Source organism: Monodelphis domestica, chromosome 1 (assembly GCF_027887165.1).
Source record: "Monodelphis domestica isolate mMonDom1 chromosome 1, mMonDom1.pri, whole genome shotgun sequence".
NCBI classification, from domain to species: Eukaryota; Metazoa; Chordata; class Mammalia; order Didelphimorphia; family Didelphidae; genus Monodelphis; species Monodelphis domestica.
The window spans coordinates 505,507,517-505,535,392 of NC_077227.1; the positions used below are offsets into that span (position 1 = coordinate 505,507,517).

The 27,876-nt window shown below is 40.5% G+C and overlaps 1 protein-coding gene across 1 annotated transcript in view; it reads left to right on the forward strand.

The window, feature by feature from the left end:
* The window catches only part of PREX1 (phosphatidylinositol-3,4,5-trisphosphate dependent Rac exchange factor 1), a 210,830-nt gene that overhangs the window by 120,422 nt on the left and 62,532 nt on the right, over positions 1-27,876 (forward strand). The window contains exons 7-13 of the mRNA XM_056812969.1: positions 352-485; positions 10,273-10,391; positions 10,963-11,112; positions 16,658-16,805; positions 21,795-21,895; positions 24,588-24,691; positions 26,311-26,360. Of these exons, the coding sequence (XP_056668947.1) occupies positions 352-485; positions 10,273-10,391; positions 10,963-11,112; positions 16,658-16,805; positions 21,795-21,895; positions 24,588-24,691; positions 26,311-26,360 (806 nt within the window). The remainder of the gene's footprint in view (positions 1-351; positions 486-10,272; positions 10,392-10,962; positions 11,113-16,657; positions 16,806-21,794; positions 21,896-24,587; positions 24,692-26,310; positions 26,361-27,876) is intronic.

The window sequence follows — 27,876 nt, forward strand, 5'->3', positions numbered from 1 at the left end:
ATTTTGTAGAAAAACCAAATTTTATTACAGATTTCAATCTATAATATTGCCAAGTTTGGTAAAAGTTTATGTAGTCTCCCTCACATATTTATTCAATGGCTGGTTACTGCTTGGCTTCCACTTTGAAACTGTCACCATTTTTAAATAAGTTGGTCAATTTATTTGATAGTAAGAGAAGTTCTTTATAACCCGATGGTGCTGATCTCTTTGCTGCCATTATTGCTGTTATTTACTTTCAACACTTGGGGTGTGTTCAGGTCACAGAGAGATTGTTGTCAGAGATTATGGTTCTTTTATGAGATTAACCCAGATTTTGGGGCAATCACCTATAATGTCTTCTTTTCCCCCCAGGGCTCTAATCTCACAGATATCTGCACCCAACTCCTCCTTCAGGGAACCTTGTTAAAAATCTCTGCTGGCAACATCCAGGAACGAGCCTTTTTCCTGTTTGACAACCTTCTGGTCTACTGCAAGAGGAAATCCAGGTGAGCCCCACAGGACACTGTGTGATCTGATGGGTTTCAGTTGGGGTGCCAGGGCCGGCTGAGGGAGTTTGGGGCTGTTATAGAGGCATTGTCAGGGGCAAAGGACCTTTGGAAGAGTAGGGGAGACCCACACACCCAGGTTCTGTTCTATAATTAACTCATTATGCAACATTGATTCCTTTAGTTTCACTGACTATAAAATGAGGGACATTTTTCATATACGATCCTTTTAGCATTGACATTTTGAGTCTTTTGACTCTAAAGTACAGGGACCTGAAGTTTTAGGACAACTCTGTGCAAGTTATTTTAATCCCTCTGTGCCTCAGTTTCCACATCTGTAAAATGTTGGACTTGATGACGTTTAAGATTTCCTTCTAGCTTTAAATCTCTAAACTCTTTTATCTTTGAAGTAAGATCCCAGGTGGGGGAGATGAAATAGGACTGCTGGCAGAGTAGAGGAGGAAATTAAACCCAGAAAGGAGTCAACCTGAGGGTTTGCTGTTCAAATGATCTGCCTTCCCTCCTCAGTTCCTACCTCCTGGCAGCACCAGGCTCTTTTCCCAGAACACCAAAGTCTCCAAAAACAGAATGTTCTGCCGACTGATTGAACCTCTCCCTGTTTTGACTGGGGCAGCTCCTCCCCGGTCCGTCTGGCCCCTGGCTGGGAATCTGCTGAAAGCCAGGCTGAACTTGCCAAATGTTGGCCTACCTTGTTGCTGAGGGTGGCAGGCTGGCAGGGCCCATCTCCTTGTACCTATTTTCAGTCACTTCTCTGTCTCTGTGAGAAGGGAAAATGAACATCTGTCTGCTGGGGGATGTTGGCAGGCAGGCTGGTAGCTTTCCTGATTCCAGCACAGGAGCCAAAGGGCCTGAGCTCAGGGAAAGTCAGAGAAATGGTGATGATGGATCTGGATGCGGAGCTCATGGCAACGTGGCCCTGGGAAGTGCCAGGCCTTGCTAAGTCTTCTCTGGATTTTGTTTTCATTTGTGCTGGGCCCCTCCCTTCCTGGATCTTAGGTTCAAGTCTGTGTGATTGGGAGTCCCTTGTGACTTGGGGCATGTTGAAGGAGAACCAAATTTGGACGTGGGACCCATGGGACCTGGAGCAAATTATTCCCTCTCTTTGGGCTTCTCAGCAAAAATGACCTGTAGGAGCCTTTTCTGTTTTGAACCTATAATGTTGGTGTTTTTGGTTTTGTATAGCATATGAACTAGAAGGACATTCAACTCACCTGACTTCTCATTTAACAGAAGTGGAAAATGAGGCCAACAGACAGGCAGTGACCACTTGGGTCTTGCAGCTGACTATTGCCAATGATGGTATTCAAATCCATGGCCCAGGTGATCAAATGCAAGCATTTCCCCAACATTTAGTATATGCAGTGTTCTGTGTTGGGTGCTAAGCTAGTACATGTGTTTGCTCTCGGGAAAACTCATTAGATTTGGAGTTTAGGAGACCAAGGTTTGACTCTTGACTCTAGTTAGTGCTCACTAGTTATTTGACCATGAACAAGTCATTTTATAGATCTGAGCCTCAGTTCCTTACTTTCAAAAGTGGAGATATTAAGCAGTACTGTGTGCTAAGCACTTCACAAATGTTATCTCCTCACAAGAGCTATTGGAGGTGGATGTTATCATCATCCCCATTTTACTGTTGAGGAAACTGTAGCAGGTTAAGTGACTTACTCAGAGTTATCTAGCCAGGAATTGTCTCAGGCCTGATTTGAACTTTTGAGTCTTTCTGTTTCTAGCATTGCCCAGAATTTTACAATTCTGTTGCCAAGTTTCTTAAACTTAAAGAAATGTTTGTCGTTGTTGTCATGGACCTCTTTGTAGCGTGGTAGATCCTTTTAGAGCCCCTCTCAGTACAGTATGCAAAAACACATAGGATTACAAATGAACAGTTATGCAATTATCACAATATTTTAAAAAAATAATGGCATCTCTGCTCTATGGAAATGGCTCCCATATTCACATGGATCTATGACAGCTTCATACCGTGTATAATCTTTGCCTACGTCCTCCCAAGAATCCACAGAATCCACCCATCTTGCTGGAGACCATCTTTCCTTGCCTTCTCCTGTGTGTATACTAACCCAGCCCACCAGCCAGTCAACCTTCATCCTTTCTCCTTCATACTTCTTCTGTGACCAACTGATCATTTATCTCTCAGATAACCCTTATGTTCACTTAACCTTGCATTAGGTAGTGAGGATCCCTAGCTATGAGAAATTGTCTAGGTCTTACTCTCAAATGGACACTGGATTCATCAATGTGATATAAAAGTAGATGTGTGGGTACTCATTATGCAACATTGATTCCTTTAGTTTCACTGACTATAATGATATATGATATGATATATATGACAGATGTGTGGGTACTCTGTGGCTTAGGGGATAGAGCACCAGGCCTGGAGTCAGGAGGACCTTGGCTTAAATCTAGCCTCCTTCTCTTTTTAGCTGTATGATCCTGGATAAGTCATTGTTCCCCTACCACTTGCCCTTCTTTCTTAAGTTTATTTTAAAAAGTGAATGTGATAAAGGCAAAGACAACATATTTGTTAAGTTTGAGGAAGATTGAGGAGATTGCTTGTTGATCTGCTTGGTGATGATTGTATTTGGCCAGAGCCATTCCTGAAGACTTTGCCAATGTGAGGCCAGGGGCTCTGTCTTGCTTTTTGGAAGGATCACCTCCTCTAAAATGGATGCTTTGTTGGCACTGATGTATGTGTGGTTAGAACGTGCTTTCTAATGCAGTCTGGTGCCATAGTGGATGTTGAGGTAGGCATGAAAGACCCGATTTCGGATTGGTCCTGTGATTTCATTTGTATAAAGCAGCTTCCAGTGAGGGAACTTAGCACCTGCTCTGCAATGTGCTTTTGGAATTTCTTGGGGCCCTGGAAGTGACTGTTGTGCCAATATGTCAGAAGTGAGACTTGAAATCAAGCTTTCCTACTTCCTTACGAGGCTGCTTTTCTACTGCCAGTTAGCACAGAGTCTCAGGCTAAGTCATACAAAGCAGGATTATTCTTAACAAATTCCATAGGAAGAATGTGGAAATGTACTACACAGCTGGCGTCCGATCTCAAATTTGAACCTAGGTCTACGGTTTTTTCATCATCTATAACATTAAGTATAATTGCCTTTTTAGAGTTGGGGGATGGCCACCTACTTTAGGCTTTTTCCGTTTTTACTGGACACTTTCTTAGACTCTTGCAACCTGGGCCCTAAGATGAGGAAATTAGCTGATGGCTTGGTGCCCTGGCCCCCAGGTGGTGGTACTCAGCACATCATAACTGAACATTCCATTTTGTTAATTGGAAATCTGGATCTTAGTGAAAGAAAGCACCCTCTTGTTCTCCTGGGGATCTGAGTGGTGGAAAGGTCCTGTTGGCCAGGAGGCAGCATGATATCATATGTGAACATGTGGATTTTATCTTGGTCCTGTTCCTGTTTATCTGTGTAACGTTGGCTAATGTCTCTTCCTCCCCTAGGTTCAGTTTCCTCATCCATAAAGTAGTGGGTTAATATTTGTACTATTAACCCACAGTGTTGTGCTTTGTTTATACCTTCAAAAAGCTATAGAATTGTGAATTGTTTTTATTATCATTTTACCTCTGATTTGACTTAGTTCAGCTTGATCTCTTTATCAAGCCATATGCCTTTCTATCTCTCCTTCCCACCTACAGCTTACTGGGATGAATCTTAGTACAGAGAAGGCTAAAGATGATTGAAATCTCAGACCAGAGATCATCTGGTCTGGCTCTGGACCATCGTTTTATTGATAAAAAGTCTGAAGGGAATTTTTACATTACTGCCATTCATTAAGGACCTTCAGACCACCGACCCAACCTCTGCCTTTGTTCATAGGCTTCAGGTCCACGGTGTTTCTCACAAGTGGCCCCAGATGGTCTTGGTCTTCAGTAATTGTGGTCCTACATCAACATAAATGGAAGAAACCTTCCCTTGTTGTTGAGCTCAAGGGCCATACAATACCTGGGTCTCTGCCAGTCCAGGAAATGGGGGTGACCCCCAGATCTGTGTAAAATCAAAATGCCTGCTTCCTCCTGGGCAGCTGGAGGGTAATGAGGTGGTAAGGATTGTACTCATAGTATAGTGGTTAAGTTTATGCTTTGAAGTCATCAGTGACTTTCTTTCTTTTTTAAAATTTTTATTTTTATTTGGTCATTTCTAAACATTATTCATTGGAAACAAATATCATTTTCTTTTCTTCCCTCCCCCCCTCCCCCCCCCCAACCCCACATAGCCCACGTGTGATTCCACTGGGTATCACATGTGTTCTTGATTCAAACCCATTTCCATGTTGTTGGTATTTGCATTAGAGTGTTCATTTAGAGTCTCTCCTCAGTCATATCCCCTCCACCCCTGTAGTCAAGCAGTTGCTTTTCTTCGGTGTTTTTACTCCCACAGTTTATTTTCTGCTTGTGGATAGTGTTTTTTAGATCCCTGGAGATTGTTCAGGGACACTAAATTGACACTAATGGAGAAGTCCATCACCTTCGATTGTACCACAGTGTATTAGTCTCTGTGTACAATGTTCTCCTGGTTCTGCTCCTTTCGCTCTGCATCACTTCCTGGAGGTTGTTCCAGTCTCCATGGAATTCCTCCACTTTTTATTCCTTTTAGCACAATAGTATTCCATCACCAACATATACCACAATTTGTTCAGCCATTCCCCAATTGAAGGGCATCTCCTCGTTTTCCAATTTTTTGCCACCACAAAGAGTGCAGCTATGAATATTCTTATACAAATCTTTTTCCTTATTATCTCTTTGGGGTACAAACCCAGCAGTGCTATGGCTGGGTCAAAGTCTTTTATCACCCTGTGGGCATAGTTCCAAATTGCCCTCCAGAATGGTTGGATCAATTCACAACTCCACCAGCAATGAATTAGTGTTCCCACTTTGCCACATCCCCTCCAGCATTCATTACTTTCCATACCTGTCATGTTAGCCAATCTGCTAGGTGTGAGGTGATACCTCAGAGTTGTTTTGATTTGCATTTCTCTGATTATAAGAGATGTAGAACACTTTTCCATGTGCTTATTAACAGTTTTGATTTCTTTGGCTGAGAACTGCCTGTTCATGTCCCTTGACCATTTATCATTTGGAGAATGGCTTGATTTTTTGTACAATTGATTTAGCTCTTTGTCAATTTGAGTAATTAAACCTTTGTCAGAGGTTTTTATGATGATTGTTTCCCAATTTGTTTCTACCGTTCTGATTTTAGTTACATTGGTTTTGTTTGTATAAAACCTTTTTAATTTGATGTAGTCAAAATTATTTATTTTACATTTTTTGACTCTTTCTAAGTCTTGCTTGGTTTTAAAATCTTTCCCTTCCCAAAGGTCTGACCATCAGTGACTTTCTGTTGTCCCTACAGTAAAATGTAAAATGCCAACTCCTTTTTAATTTAGTCATTCCATTTAAGAAAGGCCCTTCCTGGAGAGCTTTAGGCTCTCTTTTCAGCCTTCTTGCACCTTACTTCTGCTTTCTGTGTATTATATTCTAGCTAGACTGATCTGCTGGTTTCCCCCCACCTGTTCTATCCTCTTCTGTCATCATGAATTCACTCAGACCAGTCTGCTGATTTAAAATGCCTCCACTCTTTGTCTATTGGTCTATTGGTAGAGATCTTCCTTTCCAGTCCAGCTCAGGGTCTGCCTCCTTAATGGAGTTGTCTCTCTAGGAGAAAATCTCATAGCTGTTATAGTTAATAAATATTGTATAGGAGTTTGGTAAAGCTTTTATGGGGTAAATGTTATTGGTGGAGGTCAATGAAAGTTGCTGAGAGCAGTTTGGTAAACCAGCATCCTTATTTATTGTAGAAGAGAAGTAGGGATAGGAAATAGGAGGTAGGAAAAAGAATAGTTTATCTCTAAATCTTATACTAAATCTTAAAACCCAAATCCTATACTAAAATTTCTAAAGAATGGTACTTCTAACCGCCTTTCTTGGCAGGATCTTCTTGCTTGGTAAAGCAGGCCTATTCTGGCCTACTCTGTCTAACTTATATTAAGTTTTCTATCTATATAAACTGACTAATTGATAAACATTAATTAATAAGTCTTTAACTTCTCCAACCCAGTATCTGGAAACAAATTGTCAGAAGTAACTGTCAGATCCTCTTGACAGAGAGTCAATGACACTGCCCTGATCTCTCCAAAGTCAGAGAGCAAGGACCTTTTTAACTGAATTTTTTTCTCTTTTATAATCAGTCTCTTAAAGTGATGGAACGCAAGAGCTATCTGCTCTGCTGCTTAAAGCAATGGAGTGATATTAGTAAAACTTCTTATAGCATATCCTTTCCTTTAGATGTTCCTGGAGTTCCTTGCCTCCATCACATATGACTTTGTATACATATGTTGTAACTCCACTAGTTGAATATATTGAACTCTCTGTATCTCCAGAATATGAGTCAGCAGAACTGAGTTCTAAGCTTGTGGCTTTGCCAAAGACTTTTTGGCGTTAAAGTTGTGGAAGGGCTATCACTCACTGGATCTCTACTTCTTTGTCTCTAGCCTGGTTCCACTTTTTTGTAGTCTTAAAAATTATGGAGGTTTCCCCTACTTTAAGAGTGTTTTGTTTTTTGGATTACGTCAATTAATATTTACTGTATTAGAAATTAAAATGTCTTCTCTCTGACATCACAGGGACTCTCAAGGGGTCTTTAAACCACATTTTGAGAACCCATCCTCTAAACTTTATTCTTCTGTGATGGATATGAAGTAGGTCTTTCACTTCTCTATTCTATACTCCAAGGCTATATTTCCCATCTGGTTACCCAACCCTTTGTCGATTTTCTGCCTGTTCCAAATATCATGCAAACCTCACTTGTACCAAGAAGGCACTCTCGCTAATAATATAGTAGCCTCATATGAAAGTTATATAACAACTTTTTTATTAACAGAATTCCAATTTAACAATTTTCTCTTTACCTTCTATTTCATTAGAAAAAGGAAAAGAAACAATTCTGTTTGTAACAAATATGCATTATCAAGCAAAAAAAAATCTTTGTTGGCAGTATACAGTGTGTGTGTGTGTGTGTGTGTGTGTGTGTGTGTGTGTGTGTGTGTGTGTGTGTGTAAATTTTTTCCCCCTCTAAAACCCATGTCAGCAGTATGTTAATGTGCCTATTCTCCCATAGCCCTTCCATCATTCATCAATTCATCATTTTTCTTTTTTGGAAACTTTGCCAGTTTGAGGGAAGTGAGGTCTCCCTCTTCTATCTGTCATTTCTCTCTCTCTCTCTCTCTCTCTCTCTCTCTCTCTCTCTCTCTCTCTCTCTCTCTCTCTCTCTCTCTCTCTCTCTCTCTCTCTCTCTCGTTTTCCCTAGGTTCCATTTCCTTAATCTTCTAATCACTTGTTTCCAAAAATAGGCAAACTTCAGACTGGTAAATATCTACTCTCTTGAAGAAAATTATTGGTTGGTGGGTGTGAGGGGAAGAGAGATGTTGGCCATGGGCCAAGTAGAAGGCTAGTGCTAGGGGTAAGAGGAGCAGGATGCAGTGAGAAGAGAATGGGATAAAACCTGAAGGGACCATGTAATCCAACCCCTTTATTTGATAGACAAGTACACCATCTTCCAGAGCCCTTAGCTGACTTGGTGGTATAGAAAGTAAATAGAGAATTCCTTCTCCTTTTTCTTATAGTTTTACACAGCCAAATCAGATAACTTAGTTGCAAATGAGATACTTTCTTTTATTGTCTACTCTAATCAACTATTTGTTCTCTATTTCAAATTTGAAATATTTGTATGCATCCAATCAAGAAGCATTTATTAGGCATTTACTTTGTGTGCTGGGGATAGAAATAGAGGTAAAACCAATTTCTACCCTCAAAGGGCGTTTGTTCTAAAGGAGGAAACAACATGCAAATAATAGCAGAGACTGTGTCTTATTTATCTTTTTCTGAAGAATCAAATGGCTTGCCATATACAAAGTGAATAGTTATCCCTTGGATATTGATTTGAGAAGCAGCTGACTAGAGATGAGAGCTTATACTGGGAAAATGGGTGAACTCTTCAAAGGATTCTTTCTCCTTGAAATAGTGGCTGATTGGCCACTATTTGACAACTGGGGATTGTTTCTGGGTATGAATTAGATAAAATAGTTGCCATTGTCCCCTTTTTCAAAATTCTGAAAAGCATTTATATTTGTGTAGAATGACAAAGAGCTTTAAATAAAGATGAACTGTTTAGAAAATAGCATGATGTTGTAGTAAGAACATGGCATTTTGAGGCTAGGTTTGAATTCCATTTTTGCCCCTTTTCTTGGCCTATGTGACATTTACCAAATTATACGCTCTCAGTTTTGTTTCGGATAGCCTCTGAATCTTAGCATTTCCATTTGTTCACAATAAGTTTATCCCTTTTTCGTTACATGAAAAGTTGTACCAACTGTTGAGATTTGTCTTAGAACAGGAGTTGGCTAATACTGGCCCTCAGTGACACAGCTGGTCTGTGGCAGAGGCCAAATTTGATCCCAAATCCTGGAACCTGGCTTTGTGGCCAGCTGTCTTATCTAGTATGGAGGCCAGGCTGCCTCTGTTTCAAATAATGATAATGATTTTAATAATAAAAGCAAGGATGCATACGTGCATATGCACATATATGTGTATGTAGATAGGACATTAAAGTTTGGAAAGTGACTTTCTTTTTTAAAAATTTGATCTTATTTCCATTATTAATAATTATTAGCACTTTTTTTAAAAGAATGTTTAGCACAGTTACTGGTTTTTTAGTTTCCCAAGGAGCTGGGGAGTACATGCCAATAATTTATATTTTACTTGGGGAATACAGCACTTGTTAGATCATTTCTCAGTTGTATCTTACCCTTCATGACTCCATTTGGGATTTGGGATTTTATTTGCAAAGATACTGTAGTAGATTTCCATTTCCTTTTCTAGCTCCTTTGACAGATGAGGAAACTGAGACAAAGAGGGTTAGAAATTCCTCCATTCACTATGCTCAGAGGGTGCTAAAAGACTGCCTGTCCTTTGACCCAGCCATACCACTGATGGGCTTGTACCCCAAAGAGATAATAAGGAAAAAGGCTTGTATAAGAATATTCATAGCTGTGCTCTTGGTGGTGACAAAAAATTGGAAAATGAGGAGATACCCTTCGATTGGGGAATGGCTGAACAAATTGTGGTATATTTTGGTAATGGAATGCTATTGTGCTCAAAGGAATAATAAAGTGGAGGAATTCCAAGTGAACTGGAACAACCTCCAGGAATTGATGCAGAGTGAGAGGAGCAGAACCAGGAGAACATTGTACACAGAGACTGATACACTGTGGTACAATCCAATGTAGTGGACTTCTCTACTAGCAGTAATGCAATGATCCAGGACAATTCTGAGGGACTTATGAGAAAGAACACTATTCACATTCAGAGGAAGAACTGTGGGAACAGAAATAGAAGAAAAACAATGGCTTGATCATACTATGATTTGGGATGTAGACTCTAAATGATCACCCTAGTGCAAATATTAATATGGAAATAGGTCTTGAGCAATGACACATGAAAAACACAGTGGAATTGAATGTCAGCTATGGGAGGGCGGGGGTAGGGGAGGGAAAGAACAAAAAAAAAGAAATAAAGAAAAATTCCTTCATTCATTACTTTACCTGGTTAACAGAAGAAATTCATGAGCTGGAAAGGGCAGGAATTATTTTTCTTTTCTTTTGACAGAAAAAGACACTTATACCCAGAGAGGGCAGGAGAAGGGCAACGCACTCATTCTGCCCTTTCTCTTCACCATTGCAGGGTCACAGGGGGAAAGAAGTCAGCCAAGAGGACCAAGTCTATCAATGGATCTCTCTATATCTTCAGAGGTCGTATCAACACAGAAGTCATGGAGGTGGAGAATGTGGAAGATGGCACAGGTAACTACTGCCTCATTATGGTAGACTCTTCTTTGTCTTTATGTTCTGTGTTGCGTTTGTGGCGCCCCCCCCCCCCCCCCCCCCCCCCCACACACACACACACAGTGAGTCTGAGTATGTGGGATGGACACAATTTTTTTATTAATTTGGTCAATTTGAATGCACTGTTAATAAAATTTGGGACATCCTAGTCAGATTTTCTCTCTATCTTCTTTCAGACATGTTATCTTGAAGCAGTTCTTTACAATTGGACTGGCCACAGTCTCATGTTCTCATGTTGGGTTGCCTGATCTGGGCTTAACTGTGCCAGTTAACTTGAGTCTCAGTAAAAAGGGACAAAAATATGGCAGGGTCTAAAATAACTTGTATTTCTAGAGTGAGTCAAGTTTGGAAGGGTTCAGAAATCTGACCTCAATATCATGCTACTAGACTTGGGAGCTTGTGGTCATCGATACCCTGTGATTTTGGTGCTGGTAGGTTCAGGAAGGCTGATAGAATAGTTTGGACTTGTTTGTTTTTCCATGGACAGATTTCTTTCTCACCAGTTTTCCTTCTCTCCATTCCTTCCTAGCGGATTACCACAGTAATGGCTACACTGTCACAAATGGCTGGAAGATCCATAACACTGCCAAAAACAAATGGTTTGTTTGTATGGCAAAAACTGCAGAGGACAAACAGAAATGGTTAGATGCCATCATCAAAGAGCGTGAGCAGAGAGAAAGTAAGTACTGTTGAGTTTCCTGTCTCTTTTATCTAGTACCTGGAAACATCTTGATTTTGGAATTTCTTTGTAGGTACCAGAAGAGAGTGGATAAATGAATAAAAATAGTTTTTTAAGTGCCATCTATAATCTAATAGCTAATGATACTAGCAGATAATCCTATTTTAAGAAGAAAATAGAGAAGTGTGGTAGCCTCCTACCAGTGTTATTGTCTCAAGGAGGATGAATGGAATAACAGTAGAGTAGACTAATATTCCATTTCCAAATTGGAGTATGGTTCTGGACCTGGAAAATGGGATTTGTTCCCAGTGGCTGGCAAGAAGATGTCTGACGTGGTACCAGATCAGTGGAGAAGAAAGGTGATGTTAGGAGCCAGTGACCCAGGCCTCAGACCCCAGCCCCAACTACCCTCCATTGGTTGCCATACCTAGTTCTCCCATTTTTATTAGTCATTTTTTTTTATTTCTCTCAAACATAGTAACTCATGAAAACATTACAAGCCTGGTAGAGGAGTACACCAGGGATATCAGAAATTGTGTGGTTACCATCAGTTTTGTAAGCATTGTACAAAGTACAGACAGTTCTTTTTGATAATGGTATGGGACCTTTTTATTCAGGTACATCAAAGTGCTTCTTTCTTAAAAGTGAAATCTCTTGGTGAATAATGACAAGCATCACGTAAATTGTTCAAAAAAGGTGTGTTGCTACTGTAGTATAAACTTGGTTAACCAGAACTCAGCTATTCAGAATCTCCATTTAATGGATTTTCAAAGACAAATATTCCCTTTCTAGGAAAAAAAAAAGGCCAAACACCGAAAAAGCAGCTCTCAAGGATTTATGTTGGGGGGGTGGGGGGTGGGGGGACGACACACAAAAGAAAAACCACCAAGGAACTTTAAAAAACCAAAACCTTAACCCCAACTGAGCTCTTTTATGTTAGTAACATACTTCATTTTCATATAAAAAAGAAATTGAGTTCCAGAGAGCGAATTCCAAGTGACTTGCCTGAGGTGAATTGGTCTAGAATTTTGCTGTCTCTTGATTCCCATGGCAGTGTTCTCTTCTCCATGTTCCATACTATATTCAACCTCATATCCTTCTTCTTCCCCCTTTTCTTCCTTATTCATATTAATCTCAAATGCCTACTGTTTGCCAGGCATTGTGTAGTAGGAAATTGGGCTATCGTTCTTACATTCAAGGAACTTAAAGGCTCTTGATGTAGACGGTAGTTTGAGTTGTGTTTTGAGTGAGGCTATTAGGATTAGAAAAAAGCTACATGTAAAAGGTGACTCTTGAGCTGAATCTTAAAGATTCCAAGAATATGGGAAATAGGGGAATGAATTGTGAATTCCCATATATGAATATGGGAAACATTGAGTACAAAGGCGAGGGTTAATTTAGTAATAAGACAGGAAAGATCAGTTGAAGCCAAGTTATATAAGAATTTAAATGTCAAATAGATGAGTTACATTTGATTCTAGAGTAAATAAGAGCTCCTTGACCACCCTGTGTGTGTATATCTCTGTGTCTGTCCATCTGTCTGTCCAACTGTTTGCGTTAAGGAGCAGCTAGTGACAGTTGAAATGGCAAGATTAGACCTCTGGTTGTGTGGTGGTGCACTTGATAGAAATAGGAAACATGAAAAGAAGGGATGATTTTGTAGGAAAGATCTTCATTTTTGTTTTTGTTTTTTCCTAGTTTGAGAATTTCTAGCAGGAAATCATAAGTATGGAAATGGATGGGCTTTTGTGGAAAGAGAATGAACTCTGCCATATCAATGTGACCGTAGCTTAACTTCTGTGCGCTGGAGTTTCTTATTCTGTAAAATGAAGTTAAACTTAAAAGAACCAAATATTTTTCTTTTTCTTCCCTAGTCTTAGCTAATTGCTCATGTTTTTCTAATAGTCATCCTGGTTAACTTTCCACTATGCCAGTGGTTCTCAGTCTACTCTAAGGACCCAAAAGTCCCTGAGATTCTTTTAGGTGTATATGGGGTAAACTTTTTTTCAGTCAATTTTCATAATAAATAAGGCATTAGTTGTCTATTAAAATATTTTTCTTCCTTTTTCAACTACATAGCTGTAAGAGACTGGATTTTCTTCATATATTTCAAAATAACATTTTGCCACAGAATGATATAGCAAATATAACAATCTAGCTAGCAGTTTTCTATTAAAGAAATTTATAAATGTTATGAATTCATTATTAAAAACCTTAATATGCTGTAAAAATGTGAGCTATGACTGTACTACTTAAGCTATAGGCATATAGCTTATATATAGCTCTTTATTTTTATTTAATTTAAAAAAAACCCTTACCTTTTGTCTAACAAGAATTAGAAGAGTAGTAAGGTTTATGTAATTGGGGATAAATAAATTTCCCAGGTCACAGAGCTTGATAGAGTCTGAGGACAGATTAGAACCCAGGACCTCCCTTGCCTAGGCCTGTCTCTCCATCTCCTGAGCCTCCTTGATGCCCAGGCATGTATACTTATACTTCCTTATTCTCCCTGATAGCAAAATGGTGAAATGCAGAAATATCAAACTTGCTGGCTACATTTTCACGTCAGATTGAAATGTAATTGAAAAATGTTTGACAAGATTAATGAAACTACAATGCAATATAGTGTTAATTTATGGTTTTAAAAGTCAGTACACATCTAGATAAGGAGTTTGATAGCATTGGTTAGGAGGAGGCCTTAAAGCTGTAAAGACCCAAGTTCAAGTGTTATCTCTGACACTTGGTGATCATATAAGACCCTGGGCCAATCTGTAAAGCCCTCAGTTCTCTGCAACTGGCTACAACAATAAGTTCAATAAGGTGAGTTACCTTTTCTGAGAATTCTCTCTAATAATGAAATTGATTCCAAGTCCAATCCCTGCCCTTTGTTTCTCATCGTATTGTTCAGTCATTTTTAGTTCACAACCAACCTGGGAATTTATGTGCTCTTATTATGTCTATTTTGTTTTTACTCAGTCATTCAGTCATGCCCAACTCTTCATGACTTCATTTGGGCTCTTCTTGGAAAAGAGACAAAGGCAAAAATATAAATTTGCCATTTCCTTCATTTTACAGATAAGGACACAGGGTTAAGTGACTTGCCCAGGATCACAAGGGTCTCTCTGAGGCCAGATTTGAACTGAGGGAGATGAATCTTCCTGACTCCAGGCTCAGCACGATCCACCTTGTTGCCCAGTTATTTCTTATTAATGAGTGGGGCTTCTTACTCAACGATTTGTTCTTTGCTAGGTTTCTTCTGATTATGAATATAGAGATGGAGTCTGTCAGACAAGCATTTATTGGGAATATTTCAGCAAATTATTATATAATATTTTAATATAGAAGATAATTTAGAGATCATCCAGTCCAACCCCCTCATTTTACCCATGAGTACAGCTGTACATTTTTAGAAAGTTTCCTAGGGAACAGAAAGGAGATTAGCCTAACATCTCCTAGGGACAGTATTTGAGACTGTAGAGTGGGGAGTAAAAGGAGATCAGCCTTCTGTTCCTTGTTTTGGTTATTTATATTCCATTCAAGTCATAGATGGTAAAAGTCCATCTAGAAGTGCATAGCGGACTGTTCCCAGGGGTCTCTTTTGCCCTTCTTGGTCCTCTTTCTTGCTTCCAAGAGTCATTTAGTGTTAAAGCTGGAAGTAACTTGGAGATCACAGTCCAAACTCCTTATTACATAGAGTAGCCTTGCAACCCAGAATGAATTACCCTGTGCCATCCCATGTATTGGTGACAGAACCTAGAACTGGACCCCGGGTATCTTAAGGCTCTTCCTTTGACCCCAAAATCTCAGTGGATTAGGGCTAATTTCCAACTTGATATTTAGGTGGCTTAGAGGGTGTGTGTGTGTGTGTGTGTGTGTGTGTCTGAGATCTGGGTGTGATTTGCAGTAGATATTGGTATTATATTATGTTTCCTCAATGTGAGTGTATGCACACTTGTATATGATATTTGGGAGAGAGTATAGTCATTTATATCTAGAACTGGGAGAGATCTTTTGAGTTTATTGGGTCTCTGTCCCTATCCTTGTCTAAATGAGGATACTAAGGCACAAGGAAGTTAAGTAACTCAGGCAATATCATAGAGCTTATTGATGTTTAGGGAATTGTTGCAGTGGAGAATGGGTGTTGTTAGAAGATACATTTGGAAAGCACAATATTCAATATTTTAAGTATGTTTGTGTTAGATAATGGCCAATGTTGGGATTTCTGGTCTTGGCTTGGGGGATATCCTTTAGGCTTAGGGTGCAGAATCAGTCAATCAACAAGTACTTATTAAAGGAGTAATTAAGTGTTGGTGGTAGAAATACAAAAATAAATAGCCCATTCCCGCAAGGAGCTTATATTCTATTGGAATGGTCATGTTTGGAGGTATGATGTTGTGATTGCAGGTGTTGAGAATGGTCAGGGTTGGAGATTATGTGCTTGACATGGAGGGTTTAAAAGTTTCAGCTTTTAAAAATGGTAATTGTTTAAAGGAATAGTGGAAATAGAACATGGTTAATGTTGGGGGTGGGGTGGGCTTGGCCATCAGGGGTACCAGAATCATGCTTGGAGGTGTGGTTGAGCCTGGTATTTCGACTAGAGTTGGTTGAAGCTTAGAGGAAATGCCATTTTCCCCCATTCTTTCCATCAAGATCTTCTTTAGGTCCTATCTAGGTCATCTTCCATGAATACCTTTGGTACTTTTTTATCCCCTGCTTTCCAAGTTCTGTCTCTTTTCATTAACTTGAGATATTCTTCCTTGGCTTACTAGTGATGGTAGTGGGGACTTTTCCAGGTTCCCAAGGATGTTGGCTCGATTTTTTGGATATTTCTTTTCTCTCCTCCATAGCCAGTCAGTTGCTGAGTCCTTTGTTTCTACTTTAACATCTACATATATGACTTATTCTCTCTGATACTACCACCCTGGTCTCAGCTCACCTCTTTGCTGGACTATCAAAAGAGCCTGTCTTTTTGGTGTCTTTACCTCAGCTCTTTCCCTACTCCAATCCATCTTTCACTTATCAATTTGATCTTTCTGAAGTGCTTGCATGAACCTCTAGTGTTCAGTCAACTCTAGGGGTACCTCCATAATAAAACAGGAAATCCTTGGTTGGACTTTCAAAACTCTTCACGACCTGGTCTACCACTCCACTCCTATCCCTCTGTGTAACTGTGTGATCCCATGATACTGGCCTCCTTACTGTTCCTTGTCACCCTGTTTCTCTTCTTTGGTAGTTTTCACTTATCTCTTCCCCCCTCCCCAGTCTGGAATTTTCTCCTTTCTCATCTCTGCCTCTTGGCTTCCTTCAAGCCTTATTTTCTACCAGAACTCTTTCCCAATGTCCCCTTAGTTCTCGTGCCTTATTTCTGTTGGTTGTTTCTTGTTTATCTTTTATATACTTTTCTTTGTACCTAGTTGTCTGTGTTGTCTCCCCCATTTGGTTGAGCTCCATTAGAGCAGGCATCTTTGCCTATTGTTTTTCACTTAGCACAGTCTTGTAGGGGCTTCACAAATGCTTCTTGACTGACCGATTGACTTTGTCCCAGGTCTCAAGCTCGGCATGGAGAGGGATGCCTACGTCATGATTGCTGAGAAGGGAGAGAAGCTCTACCATATGATGATGAGTAAAAAGGTTAACCTCATCAAGGACCGGAGGAGGAAACTGAGCACCGTCCCCAAGTGTTTCCTTGGCAAGTAAGTCCCAGGTTCCTTTGCCTCCGCTCTCCTGACCCCATACTCTTCACTCTTTGAGCCAGGGCTTGTATCCTTTCAAGAGGTGGCTTCAGACACCAGGTGGTTTTCACAGGATTTAGAGAATTGTAGACAAAGTCTGGTCTAACCCTCAAACACCCCCCCCCTTTTTTTTTAAATTAAAAAAACATTTTTAATCCTTACCTTCTATCTTAGATCTAATACTAAGAATTGGATCTAGGATACAAGAATTTTAAGGGCTAGGTAAATGGGGTCACATGACTTGCCCATTCTCATAGCTAGAAAGTATCTGAGGTCAAATTTGAACCCAGAACCTCCCATCTCCAAGTCTGCCTCCCTATTTCCTGAACCACCTAGCCATCCATACCCCTTTATTTAATAAATGAGATAGCAAAGGCTCTAATTTGCCTGTGGTTACAAGGGCAGTTCAGTGCTCTTTTTTCTATGCCATGCTACCTTTCAAGAAACCTGTTAGTCCTTCATGCTGGGCCGGGAAAAGTGGGGGGAGGGGGGGAGTGTGAATATAGTAAAAGAAGACTTGAATTGGAAATGGGGAGACTAGGAGTCACTTTTTTTTTTTATTTCTATTGCCAGGTAAGTCACTTCCTAAATCTTCTCACCGATCTGAGAGATTTTGATTCCGGCGGTTTTTTTCTAGAGCCTTCCTTTCCAGGTCTAATGTGGTTTAACAAGTATCTTGTACATACGGACATGCAAACCTGTCCTTGAAGAGATTATATTCTAGTTGGAATGATAAAATGTATCTCAAGACCACCCACAACTCTGGGCTCAGTTTGCAGATTTTTGTTGCTATTGAAGGTCACCGGAGGGTGATCATTGTCCACTGACGGTTCACAACCCAGCTATAGCTTAGACCCTAATAAGGTGTGCCAAGTTACGCCCTCCAGAGTAGTTTGGATGGGAGAGAAGGCGGCCATCAGGATGAGGGAAAGAGGTGCAGGTTGGGAAGGCAGGGTGGTATAATGGAAAGGGGCTCTCCACCCACCTCACCCTTCCAGTACTCTCCAGGCGGTGCTAGGCCAGGTAGGTTTTGACTCAATTTCCCTCATCAAACACTTACTATGGGGGCAGTGAGGTGGATTGAGAGCCCACCTGGAACAAGTCATTCCAACCCAATTGCCTGGCCCTTACTGCTCTTCTGCCTTGGATATGATATTTAGTATCATTTCTAAGATAGAAGGTAAGGTTGGGGGAAAAAAAAAGAAAAGGTAAGGGTCAACCAGTCCCCCCACCCCCCAGTGTGGAAGATACTGTGCTAGCTAGTTCCTGCATACAAAATCAAAAGGAAAACTCCATGTTCTCTAGGATCTTATGCTCTAGTCTGGGTCCCTGCAAACTCATAAATTCTCTTCTTCTGGCACACAGGACTTTGTCACTTTGGGTGTGGCATCAGGCATTGTGCTGGGGCCCTTCTCAGCAGAATGTTTTTAAATAATAGAAGGAAATGCTCAGCTCCATCTAGAGATTAGTGAAAATATAGAATTTTTTTCCCCATTCAAATGTATGTGCTTCCTGAAATATATCCTTAGACTCTTTGAATACTTTAGTTTAAGAACTCTTTCTCTAAGTCATGATGAGATAATGGTCAATAGAATAGACTGACTGATAATGTGATCTTTTGTGCCTGGCTACAATGGCGCAGTGACCTGCTGGGGCATTTCTTACAAGTTAACTTCATCACCGGGGGCACTCTCTCCTTCCCCATGGGGACTCTTAAAACATTGCAGAATAGAATTTCAGAGGTTACACAGAACTGCAGAAGTCATTTAGTTCCTGAATAGGAATGTTTCCTATGGCCTACCTGACCAGGGATCACCAAGCTTTCCTTAATACCTCTTGGGATGGCAAATTCCCTGCCTCTGCACTAGCTCATTCTACTTTTGGAAAACTCTACTTGTTAGGAAGTTTTTCCTCATTTGCCACTTGACTCACCAAATAAACGCCTGTTCCTTAGTCTGGGCTGAAGTGCTTGTCACCAGGTCTAGACAGAAACACAGGCCATGTGATAGACTGGCCTGGGCCACGCTCATCCTGCCAGCCATGGAGAAGTCCTCTTCTCCCCCTTCTGCTGGACTTCAGGCCTGTGAATGATCCCAGACCTTGGCACAGAATGGGGTAATGTGGGGGCAGCTGTCTCCGCTTCCCTTATGTGGGTGAGAAACATCTGTTGTTCCCCTTAGCTGGCTGCAAAAAAACTTCTCTCTCTCCCCTGTTGTCTTGGACTTTAAGAAACTACTAGGGGGACTGAGGCTGGGTGTGGGCAGGAAGCCCTAAAGCAATTCATGTTCCCCAGGGGTCTCCTCCCCTGGAATAGAGTAATTTTAATTGAGGGCCTCCCCATCTAGTCTGCCCCTCAAACACATGCACCTACCTACAGATGGATGAGTCAGGCACTCTGCTTGAGCAAAACATTGAAAGGCTAAAAATATTTCCAGCCCTAGTCTGTAATTGGAAGGAGCCTGGAATGCTGTGTTTGATAGGCAGCGAACCCTTTTTGATTTGGCAGCAGCAGCCAGGCTTTATTGAACCCAGATTTCTTGGAGACTGTTTGGCTCTCAGCTATTCCTTTTGTTCCTGGTCCCAAGAGTAACACATTTCTGATGTAAGGCCCAGTTAAGCTCATAGATGGGTTGGGGCCCACGGAGCCCTGTTAGGGGTCCCATCCCACCCGGAAGGGTGACATCCGTTATGGAGACAAAGCATCACCTCTATTCCTTGCCCAGCTAGCTCCTTGGACATCCCCCTAGATTCTCAGCTCAGCGCAAGCCCTTCTCTGTCTTAACCTCTACTAGCTGCTTCAGTCAGATTGTGAAATCTTCAAACTTTCTTTTAGACTCAGAGATTCCCAGACCTTATTCAGGAGTGTGGTTGGTGTCAGGACCACCAGGTCTGCAGTTTCAGCTTCTGGAGCTAGATCTCCCACCATTCTAGTGGCGAGCCTCCTCCAGCAGGACCCTCGGTCCCTGGACTTCAGGTTCCTCATTTGTAAAATGAGGGAGGTGGATTGGATAGCCCCTTCACTTCTTAACTTATGGGGTCTGTCATTTCCAAGCTTTTTTCCAGCTTTAAATTTCTTCTAACCATGGAAACCTTGATACAGAGGCTTTGAGATCCCAGAGTTCTAGAATCTTAGAGGGGGGATCCTACTTAGTTAGTCCAGCTCTTTACCCTGGGAATCCCTGCAAAACTCGCCTCTAGGAAGTCTTCTTGAATTAACTTGATCTGACACTACTCACACTGCATGTTCCCTCCGTGTTCAGTTTGTTCTCTAACTCCTACTTAAATATGCTTTGTACATGTCCATCAGGACTTTTCCTGTGTGGGCAAGTGCTGTTTCCTTAGACTATAAATATTTTAAGGGTCATTTTCAACTTTGCCTTATCTGTCAGCTCATAGCAGGAGACACAGGGCATAGATGTGGCACAGTGGATAGAATTTTATGCCTGAAGTTCAGAAAGATCTGGAGAGAAATACTAAGACATTTAGGCAAGTCAGTTTTCCTCATCTTTTATAATCAGGGCAGCTGGTTAGCTCAGTGGATTGAGAGCCAGGCCTAGCCATGGGAGGTTCTAGGTTCAAATCTGACCTCGGACACTTCCTAGCTTTTGCCTACTCACTTAATTCCCATTGCCTAACCCCTATTGTTTTGCTGCCTTCGAACCAATACATAGTATTGATTCTAAGGTGGAAGGTAAAGGTTTTGAAAAAAAGAAAAATGGGGATATTCAAAAACTTACCTCAAAGGGTTACATTTCTATTATTTAAATGCTAGCTTTTATTATTATTTCCCATGGATACTTCATCTATTGATTTGTATCATCATGGAAGTAGAAAGGGACTTAGAATATAGACTATTGAAGCTGGAAGGAACACTGGAGATGAGTTAATCTAGTCTTTTAATTTTACATGTGAGGAAACTGAGTCCCAGAGAAAGGAATTGACTTGAGTCAGGCCAGCCAGTGAGTTAGTTGGTCTCAGCTGGGACAAGAACCCTACAAGTTCTTCAGCTTCTTCCATGTTCCTTTTGTACCATGGGCTGGCTAAATAAGGAATAATGCTGTTGGCATGGGAATGAATAAATGTCTGATATTTACTTAGCACTTTGGGTCAAAAATATTGGGGAGATAAAAATACCAAAGAGTAGCCCCTAATCTCAAGACACCGCACAAGTGAGGGAGTAGTGGCCAGGGTTGTTTTGGGTTTGTAAATCACAAGATGGTGGCTAGCATCATAAAAGAGTCGTATGACATTACTTTAAATAAGTATTGAAGGTATTGACTCAAAACCACCCCCACTCCCCCCATAACAAACAAAGACACACACATACACACACTCATACACACAATTATATATACAACACAATCCCTGATGCCTTCCTTTTACTCTAAGAACAAAAACTATGAATGGGCAGCATTTATATATTACTTTATGGTTGAAATCCATACATATATTTGATTCTCAGAACAATTCTTTGAGGTAGGTTCTATTATCACCCACATTTTATAGGAGAGGAATCTGAGGGAGAGGTAATTGATTGCTTAGATTCCCATGGCTGATGTGTTTCTAGGACTGAATTTGAACTCTGATCTTCTTCACAGTGCTTGGGTGGATAGTTGGATGACATATGAAGCACGATATGAACTCCGTGGCTTGACTTGATTTAGTGGACTATGTGCATTTGTACCATTAGGAAAGAAATGATTGCCCCAAAGCATAGTTTACAAAGTCAGAAGGTATTGGGATGGGGTGAATAGGAAAGAAAAGGTTGGGATAATTGTTTGGCTTGGATGTGAAAGTGGATCCATTGTGCATTTCCCGTAGCTAGTAGAATTTCTTCTTTTCCCTAAGCAATGATGGTAGGTGAGGAGAGTCCCTCCTCTTATATTTGTCCTGAAGTCCTGGGCACATGTGTAGTTGAATTGATTCAATAGATCTGTCTCCATTCTGCAGTGAATTTGTGGCTTGGCTCATTGAGATTGGAGAGATAAGCAAAACAGAAGAAGGGGTCAACTTGGGCCAAGCCCTGCTGGAAAACGGAATCATCCATCATGGTGAGTACATGGGGCACAATGTGGCTTCCTGTTGGTCTCTAGCCAGTTAACTTAGTGTCTTGGAACTCAGCTCTAATGATTCTCATGGACTTTTCTGTTCTATGAATCTGAATGGTATGTGCGCAAGTGGGACACCCCCTACCCCCCTCTACTCCTTTTCCAGTTCCAGATAACCAGTCATCTTCCACTGAGTTATATATAATTAGGGGACAATTGGGTTTGGGAGTGAAAATAGCACAGACCTAAGCCATTCCCATATATGGAGAAATGGCCCAATGGTCATACTGGTGGTATGTCAGGAGGCTTCTGTTCCTGTGCAGGTTATTGCTGTCACATTTCTAGCCTCTTGGTTCCTGAATTGACCTTTGGGGAACATGGGGAAATGGTGGAGGTGGGAGATGATTATGGTTCTAACTTCCTACTCACATGGCAGGTACATGGTCAGTGCAACCTACCCTGTAGACATTTTGTGTAAATGAGACATAATTTTCTCCCCTTTTGATTCTGGGGAGTGTCTACTCTTTCCATGGATCACTTATCTATTAGTTTTTTTTTTCCATTTAATTATAATCACGATATAGCTACAATGGGCTACAAAGGGATCACAATGGAATAAGTTTGTAAAACAAGCATTTGGGTTCTCCCTTTCAGGTATTTTATGTTTTCCTTCTCTGTGGTAAGGAAGGTTCTTAACTTTTTTTGTGTTATGGATGTCTTTGGTAGTCTAAAGTCTATGGATCCTTTCTCAAAAGAATATGTTTAGTGGCATAAAATTAAATAATTATGAAAGAAGCCAATTATATAGAAATATGATTATCAAAATTCTTTAAAAAATGTTTGCAAATTCCTAGTTAAGATCTCTTCTAAGGTACTCTTAAGGTACCCGTTATGCCCATTATAAAAAATAGGAAGAAATTATTCTGTGAGATTTGGAGGTGACAGCTGTCTGGCTAAATGGAAAGAACCTTGGTTTGAGTCAGAGCTTAGTAACTGTATGACTATGAGCAAATCACTTGACCTCCATTTTCTTGTGTAAAATGAATTTAATGATATTTGCATTTCAAATCTTGTCTGTTATTTTCTGTGTGATCTTGGGCAAGTCACAATATTTTTTTTGTTTTTCAGTTTTCTTCATTGTAAAATGAAAGGTAATAAATGACCTTGTTTTGTCCCTTCTAGCTACCAGTCATTGGTTGTCTAATTCTGTCATTGGGATCTATTCCAAGGAATTAGAAATGGGTTTTTGGAGTTTAGCTAGTCCAGCCTACTTGTGAAGAGATTGCTTTGTCAGCCTTGAAATACTATGGGAATATCAGTTATTATTAGACTCTTAAAACTTTAGAATCACAGAATCATAAATGTTTAGAATTATTATCTCCTCTTTGGGCATGAGATCTTTCCATCATCTTTAAAGGGAATTTCTCTGCTGTCTCACAGTGACTTGGGTCCAAGGAAGCCCAATTGAGTCCATTACTAATGTTGTGAGTAGACATATTGAGGGAACTGATACCTTTATCATTGCTATTGTTACACATAAGTTATGAGTAAGCCTCATATTTATATACGTACATGGTTTCTAACTATTCTAAACTGGAAATTTACAATTTGGAAGTTTAGGATGTAGAGTACAAAATATCGCTGCTAAAAGAGATCTTTAGGACATTGAAAATGTCAGAGATGGAAGACAGAATGTCACAACTTGAAGGGATCCTAGAATATAGAACTTAGTACCAGAAAGGAATCTTTTAAATAGTGATATCAAACTCAAATAGAAACTTTAGCTCCACAGCTTTCTGATGGCATATACTTATGCACTCAAGCATTTAATTATAAAATAGAGGGCCAGTAAATGATATATAAGAATCCTTATGGGCCACATATTAACATAGAAAATCCCACGGGTATATATGCATATTTTAATTAGTACAACTACTTTAGGAACTGCATTTTAACCTGGTTCAAGCTGTACTTCAGGAGTGTTGTTGTTCATCTGGGGTTCACAGGCTGTTTACCTCTGTTTTAGAAGTAATCTAAGTTATAACCTTCTTATTTGATAGATGAAGAAACTGAGGCGAAGTAATCTTGTCCCACATAAATTGGTTAGTGGCAGATTCATGAGACTCACTAGACTTTGTCCTGGGCTCTTTCATACCTTGGATTGCCTTGATAATGAGTCCCCCTTTGGCCTAATTCCTTGGAAGTTTAGATTATGTTCCCACAGTTGTCATTTATATATAAGGTTAAAGGATTTTCCCAATACTTCCCCAAACATGAATCAGGCTCCCAACAGCAGTCTTTGAGAACCTATCCTCCTATTGATGCTAACAGGTTTGGTATCTGGAATATGAGGGTGCTTTGATTGTTTTCCTCTTTTTTTTCCTCCCTTGCAAAGGCATATTTGGACAAGATATCTTATTTGTGAATCTGAGTCATGTATGGTGATTGTTTTTTGCTTTAGTTGTTTGGCATTTTAAAAAATATATATTATGGGCTTTTTCATTGGTTATGTTGTTCGTGTATGAACCTGGACAATCTTCTTAGGGAGGATTGAAGAGTGGCCCCTTTCATGCAGACTGAATGAGAAGGAGATTAGGCTGGGGAAATTCTGTTATTGAAAGATACAGATATTGCCCGAGGCTTGGGAGCAACTGTGACTGGCATGCTTTGGGCTCATTAGTACCTTGTATTTTAGTTTCAGATAAGCATCAGTTTAAGAATGAACAAGTGATGTACAGGTTCCGGTATGACGATGGTACATACAAACCAAGAAGTGAGCTGGAGGACATCATGTCTAAGGTACTGGGCCTCCCCTCCTTTGTGGCTTTCTTTGGGAGGGGTTACTCTTATTGTCAGTGAGGCTGTCCTTCTCTCCCTCAGGAGACCTGGGACTTTATGCTTACTCTGACAAATCATAGGGCTTCTTTTTTCTTCAGATTTAGTAAGGAAGGACAGCTTTTCCCAAACCAGAGGCAAACTTTCAAGTTATCTTTAGGAGAATCAAAATTTCCTCCCTCTTGTGGAAGAGACTCCTGGAAGGATTTTTATGAAGTCTAGAGCCATTAGGTCTGTTTTGGGACCAGATTTCTATGACTTTAAAAACAAAAATAAAACCCTTCCCATCTGTTGTATCATTCCTAAGATGGAAGAGCAATAACAGTAGTTAAAGGACTTGCCCAGGATCACGGAGTGAGGAAATGTCTCAGACCACATCTGAATCCATGTCCTCCAATCCTGGCGCTCTATCCACTGTGCCACCTAGCTTCTCCTCTGTTCTCCTGGAAATTTGACTTCAGCTCTGAGAACCATTTTCCCTCTGACCATGATTCATTCCCACAGTCATCTTTCATCCCAAATTACACACTGATATCCTGTGATGACCTTTCCAGGACAATTTTCTCTGCTCTGGCCTTTACTTTCCCTTCTCTTCCCTCAGTTCAAACTTAATTGTTTGTCTCATTTCTCAGGGGCTGTGTCTCAGCTATTTGAAAAACAAGCCCCTGATAGTCATTTATAGTATGTTGTAAATGGCCTTTCCCCCATAGCTATCTTTTCAGACTAATCTGTAAAGTCTCAGAACGAAAGACTTTAGCCCCTTCGTTCTCTAATGGTAGGAATTTCCTTCTTACACTCATTAGAAGTTTTTGTTAAGGATAAAACCCTGTATTTGTGGACTGGAGCTAAAGAGACAGCTAGACACTGTCCCTGTCTAGGTGGAATTTACTGTTCAGTAGAGGAGAAATCATCCAGGCACCACTAAGGATCAGAAAAACTAGCATGGTAAATCCATAAAAGAAGCAAACAATGTGATAGGTGACCGGCAGCCAAGAGTCCATCTCAGTCTGACTTTGTTCTGCAAAGGAGTGTCTGTCCCTTTGGGCTACCACACCATTATCCTGCATGTGCTTGGAGAGGCCAGACTTATTTCAGTATTCACTGAGCAGAAGATAGTTAGAAGGTAAATTAATTGGGGAGAAAAAATAATCAGACTTCATTCCCAAGGCAAGTCTCCTGAGCTGTAGAATAACCCAATGCTTTGAATTATTTCTGCCCTCCTTTAGCCTCTTCTCCTTCCTTCTTCCAAAACTATGCTGTTACTGGACATAATTGTGAATGGATGGTGTTTTGTGAAACTTCTGTTAGGGGATGTGTATTCTCTGGGTGCTTGTTACTGAGGGACCCTTGGAGGGGGGGTTCTGACATTAGGCTGAGAGACCGTGGTGGTTTTGTGAATTGAAAGAAGAAAAGAAGATTTTAAACTGTTGTCCTCCATCTCTCTGGCTGTCTTAGACTCATCATAGCCGTGTGGTCCTTTGTTGGCCTCAGTTTCTTCAGCTCTAAAGTGGGAATCAAATGAGATATTTGTAAAAAGCACATAGTAAGCATTTAATTAATTTTTATTCCATTTCTTCCTTTAGGGTGTGAGACTTTACTGCCGGCTGCATAGCCTTTTCATTCCGGTGATCAAGTAAGTCCAACTTGGCTTTCCTTCTTTTTGGACTGTTCTTCTTTCTTCTTCTTTGAATTGCCTTTGATAATTGTGGCTATGAGAATCTCCACTGTGGGGCCTCTTTGTGGTCTGGCTCACCTTCTTTTCTGTCTTCTCTCATTCTGTGCCTCTTATACTATTACTAGAAAGGACTACTACTGCTGTCTAGTCTGGAGATTTCAGGGCTTTAGAGAAGCCCTCTACCTACCCATGTCCAATCAGTCCTCCTCCTGCAGTTTACAGACTTGTAGGTTGAGATTCCTAGTGTCCGAGTGCCCAGGGTTAGTATATTTCTGGAATTGCCTCACTTTAAGGCCAGTTCTGTATCTACTTCTTATCACAATCACTTTTTTCCTACTGTTGAAGAGTGCTTTACTCAGTCATCCTTATCCTTTAGCTTAGGTCACTATACAAGTATTATTAGTCTCATTTTGTTAATGACAAAGTGAAGTAAGATCTAGGTAAGGTCACACACATACAGTGTTAAGCAGAAAGATTTGAACCGTTGTGACTCTACACCTGACATTTCCTTTTAGTACATCATACTGTCTTTTCTGTAGAACCCAAGAGCAGGAATAACCCAAGGTTATAAGATGTCAAACCTGGGAGGGGCTTTAGAACATAAAACATACAAAAAGACAGGAAATGGCCTTATAGAACTTAAAACCTAAAATAAGGCAGGAAATGGTGTTATAGAACATAGAATTTATTTGGTCTCAGCTCATATTAAAGAAGAATAAATTGAGGTCTAGAGGAAATTTGTTGAAAGTTGTTTGTGGAAGTTCATTTATGGAAAAGTTGGAATTAGATTCATATTTAACTTGTTAACCCTTCCCTGCTGCTGACCTTATAACACATACAAGTTAACCTTGCCTCCTCTTCTTTTTTTTTAGAATGGAGAAGTAGCCAGGCAACCCTATATTTGGCTAGTCAGTCACATTCTCACTCAGCCCTGAGTGTGTCCAGCCCATTGGTGCCCATTCTCTTCCTCCCTGGGTTTTTTCCCTAGAATTTCTTACCTTGCCGAGGTTTGAGTAGGAAGTTTTGGGAGCTTCAGTATTTGGGATTTGATCCTGTTGTACCAGCTGTGGATCACTCAATCTCAGGTGGCTGCTGTGCTCACATTAACACGTGGTCCTATATCCCTTTCCCTATCAATGAGAAGATAGCTTTGAAGTTCCCTTCCAGCTCAGGAACCCTGCCCTTCCAGAAGTGCTGGGCAGATGTTCTCCAGGGAACGACAAGCCTATTTCTTTGGGAAAGCCCCTTGGCATAGCTGGGTACTATCCATCATGACATACTTCACTGAGTGCCTAGAAGGAAGAGGCAGCTGGGGAAGGATGGTGTCATTAATGTTTTACCCCATTAAAGCCAGCAGGTATATATGGAGCAGCTTACAGAATGCAGAGCAATCTCTCCTCTTTCCTGAGTCTTTCATGGGTCTGAGGGTCCCTTTGCTTACAGTGTAGTTGGAGAAATGTAGGTTCAGTGCCAT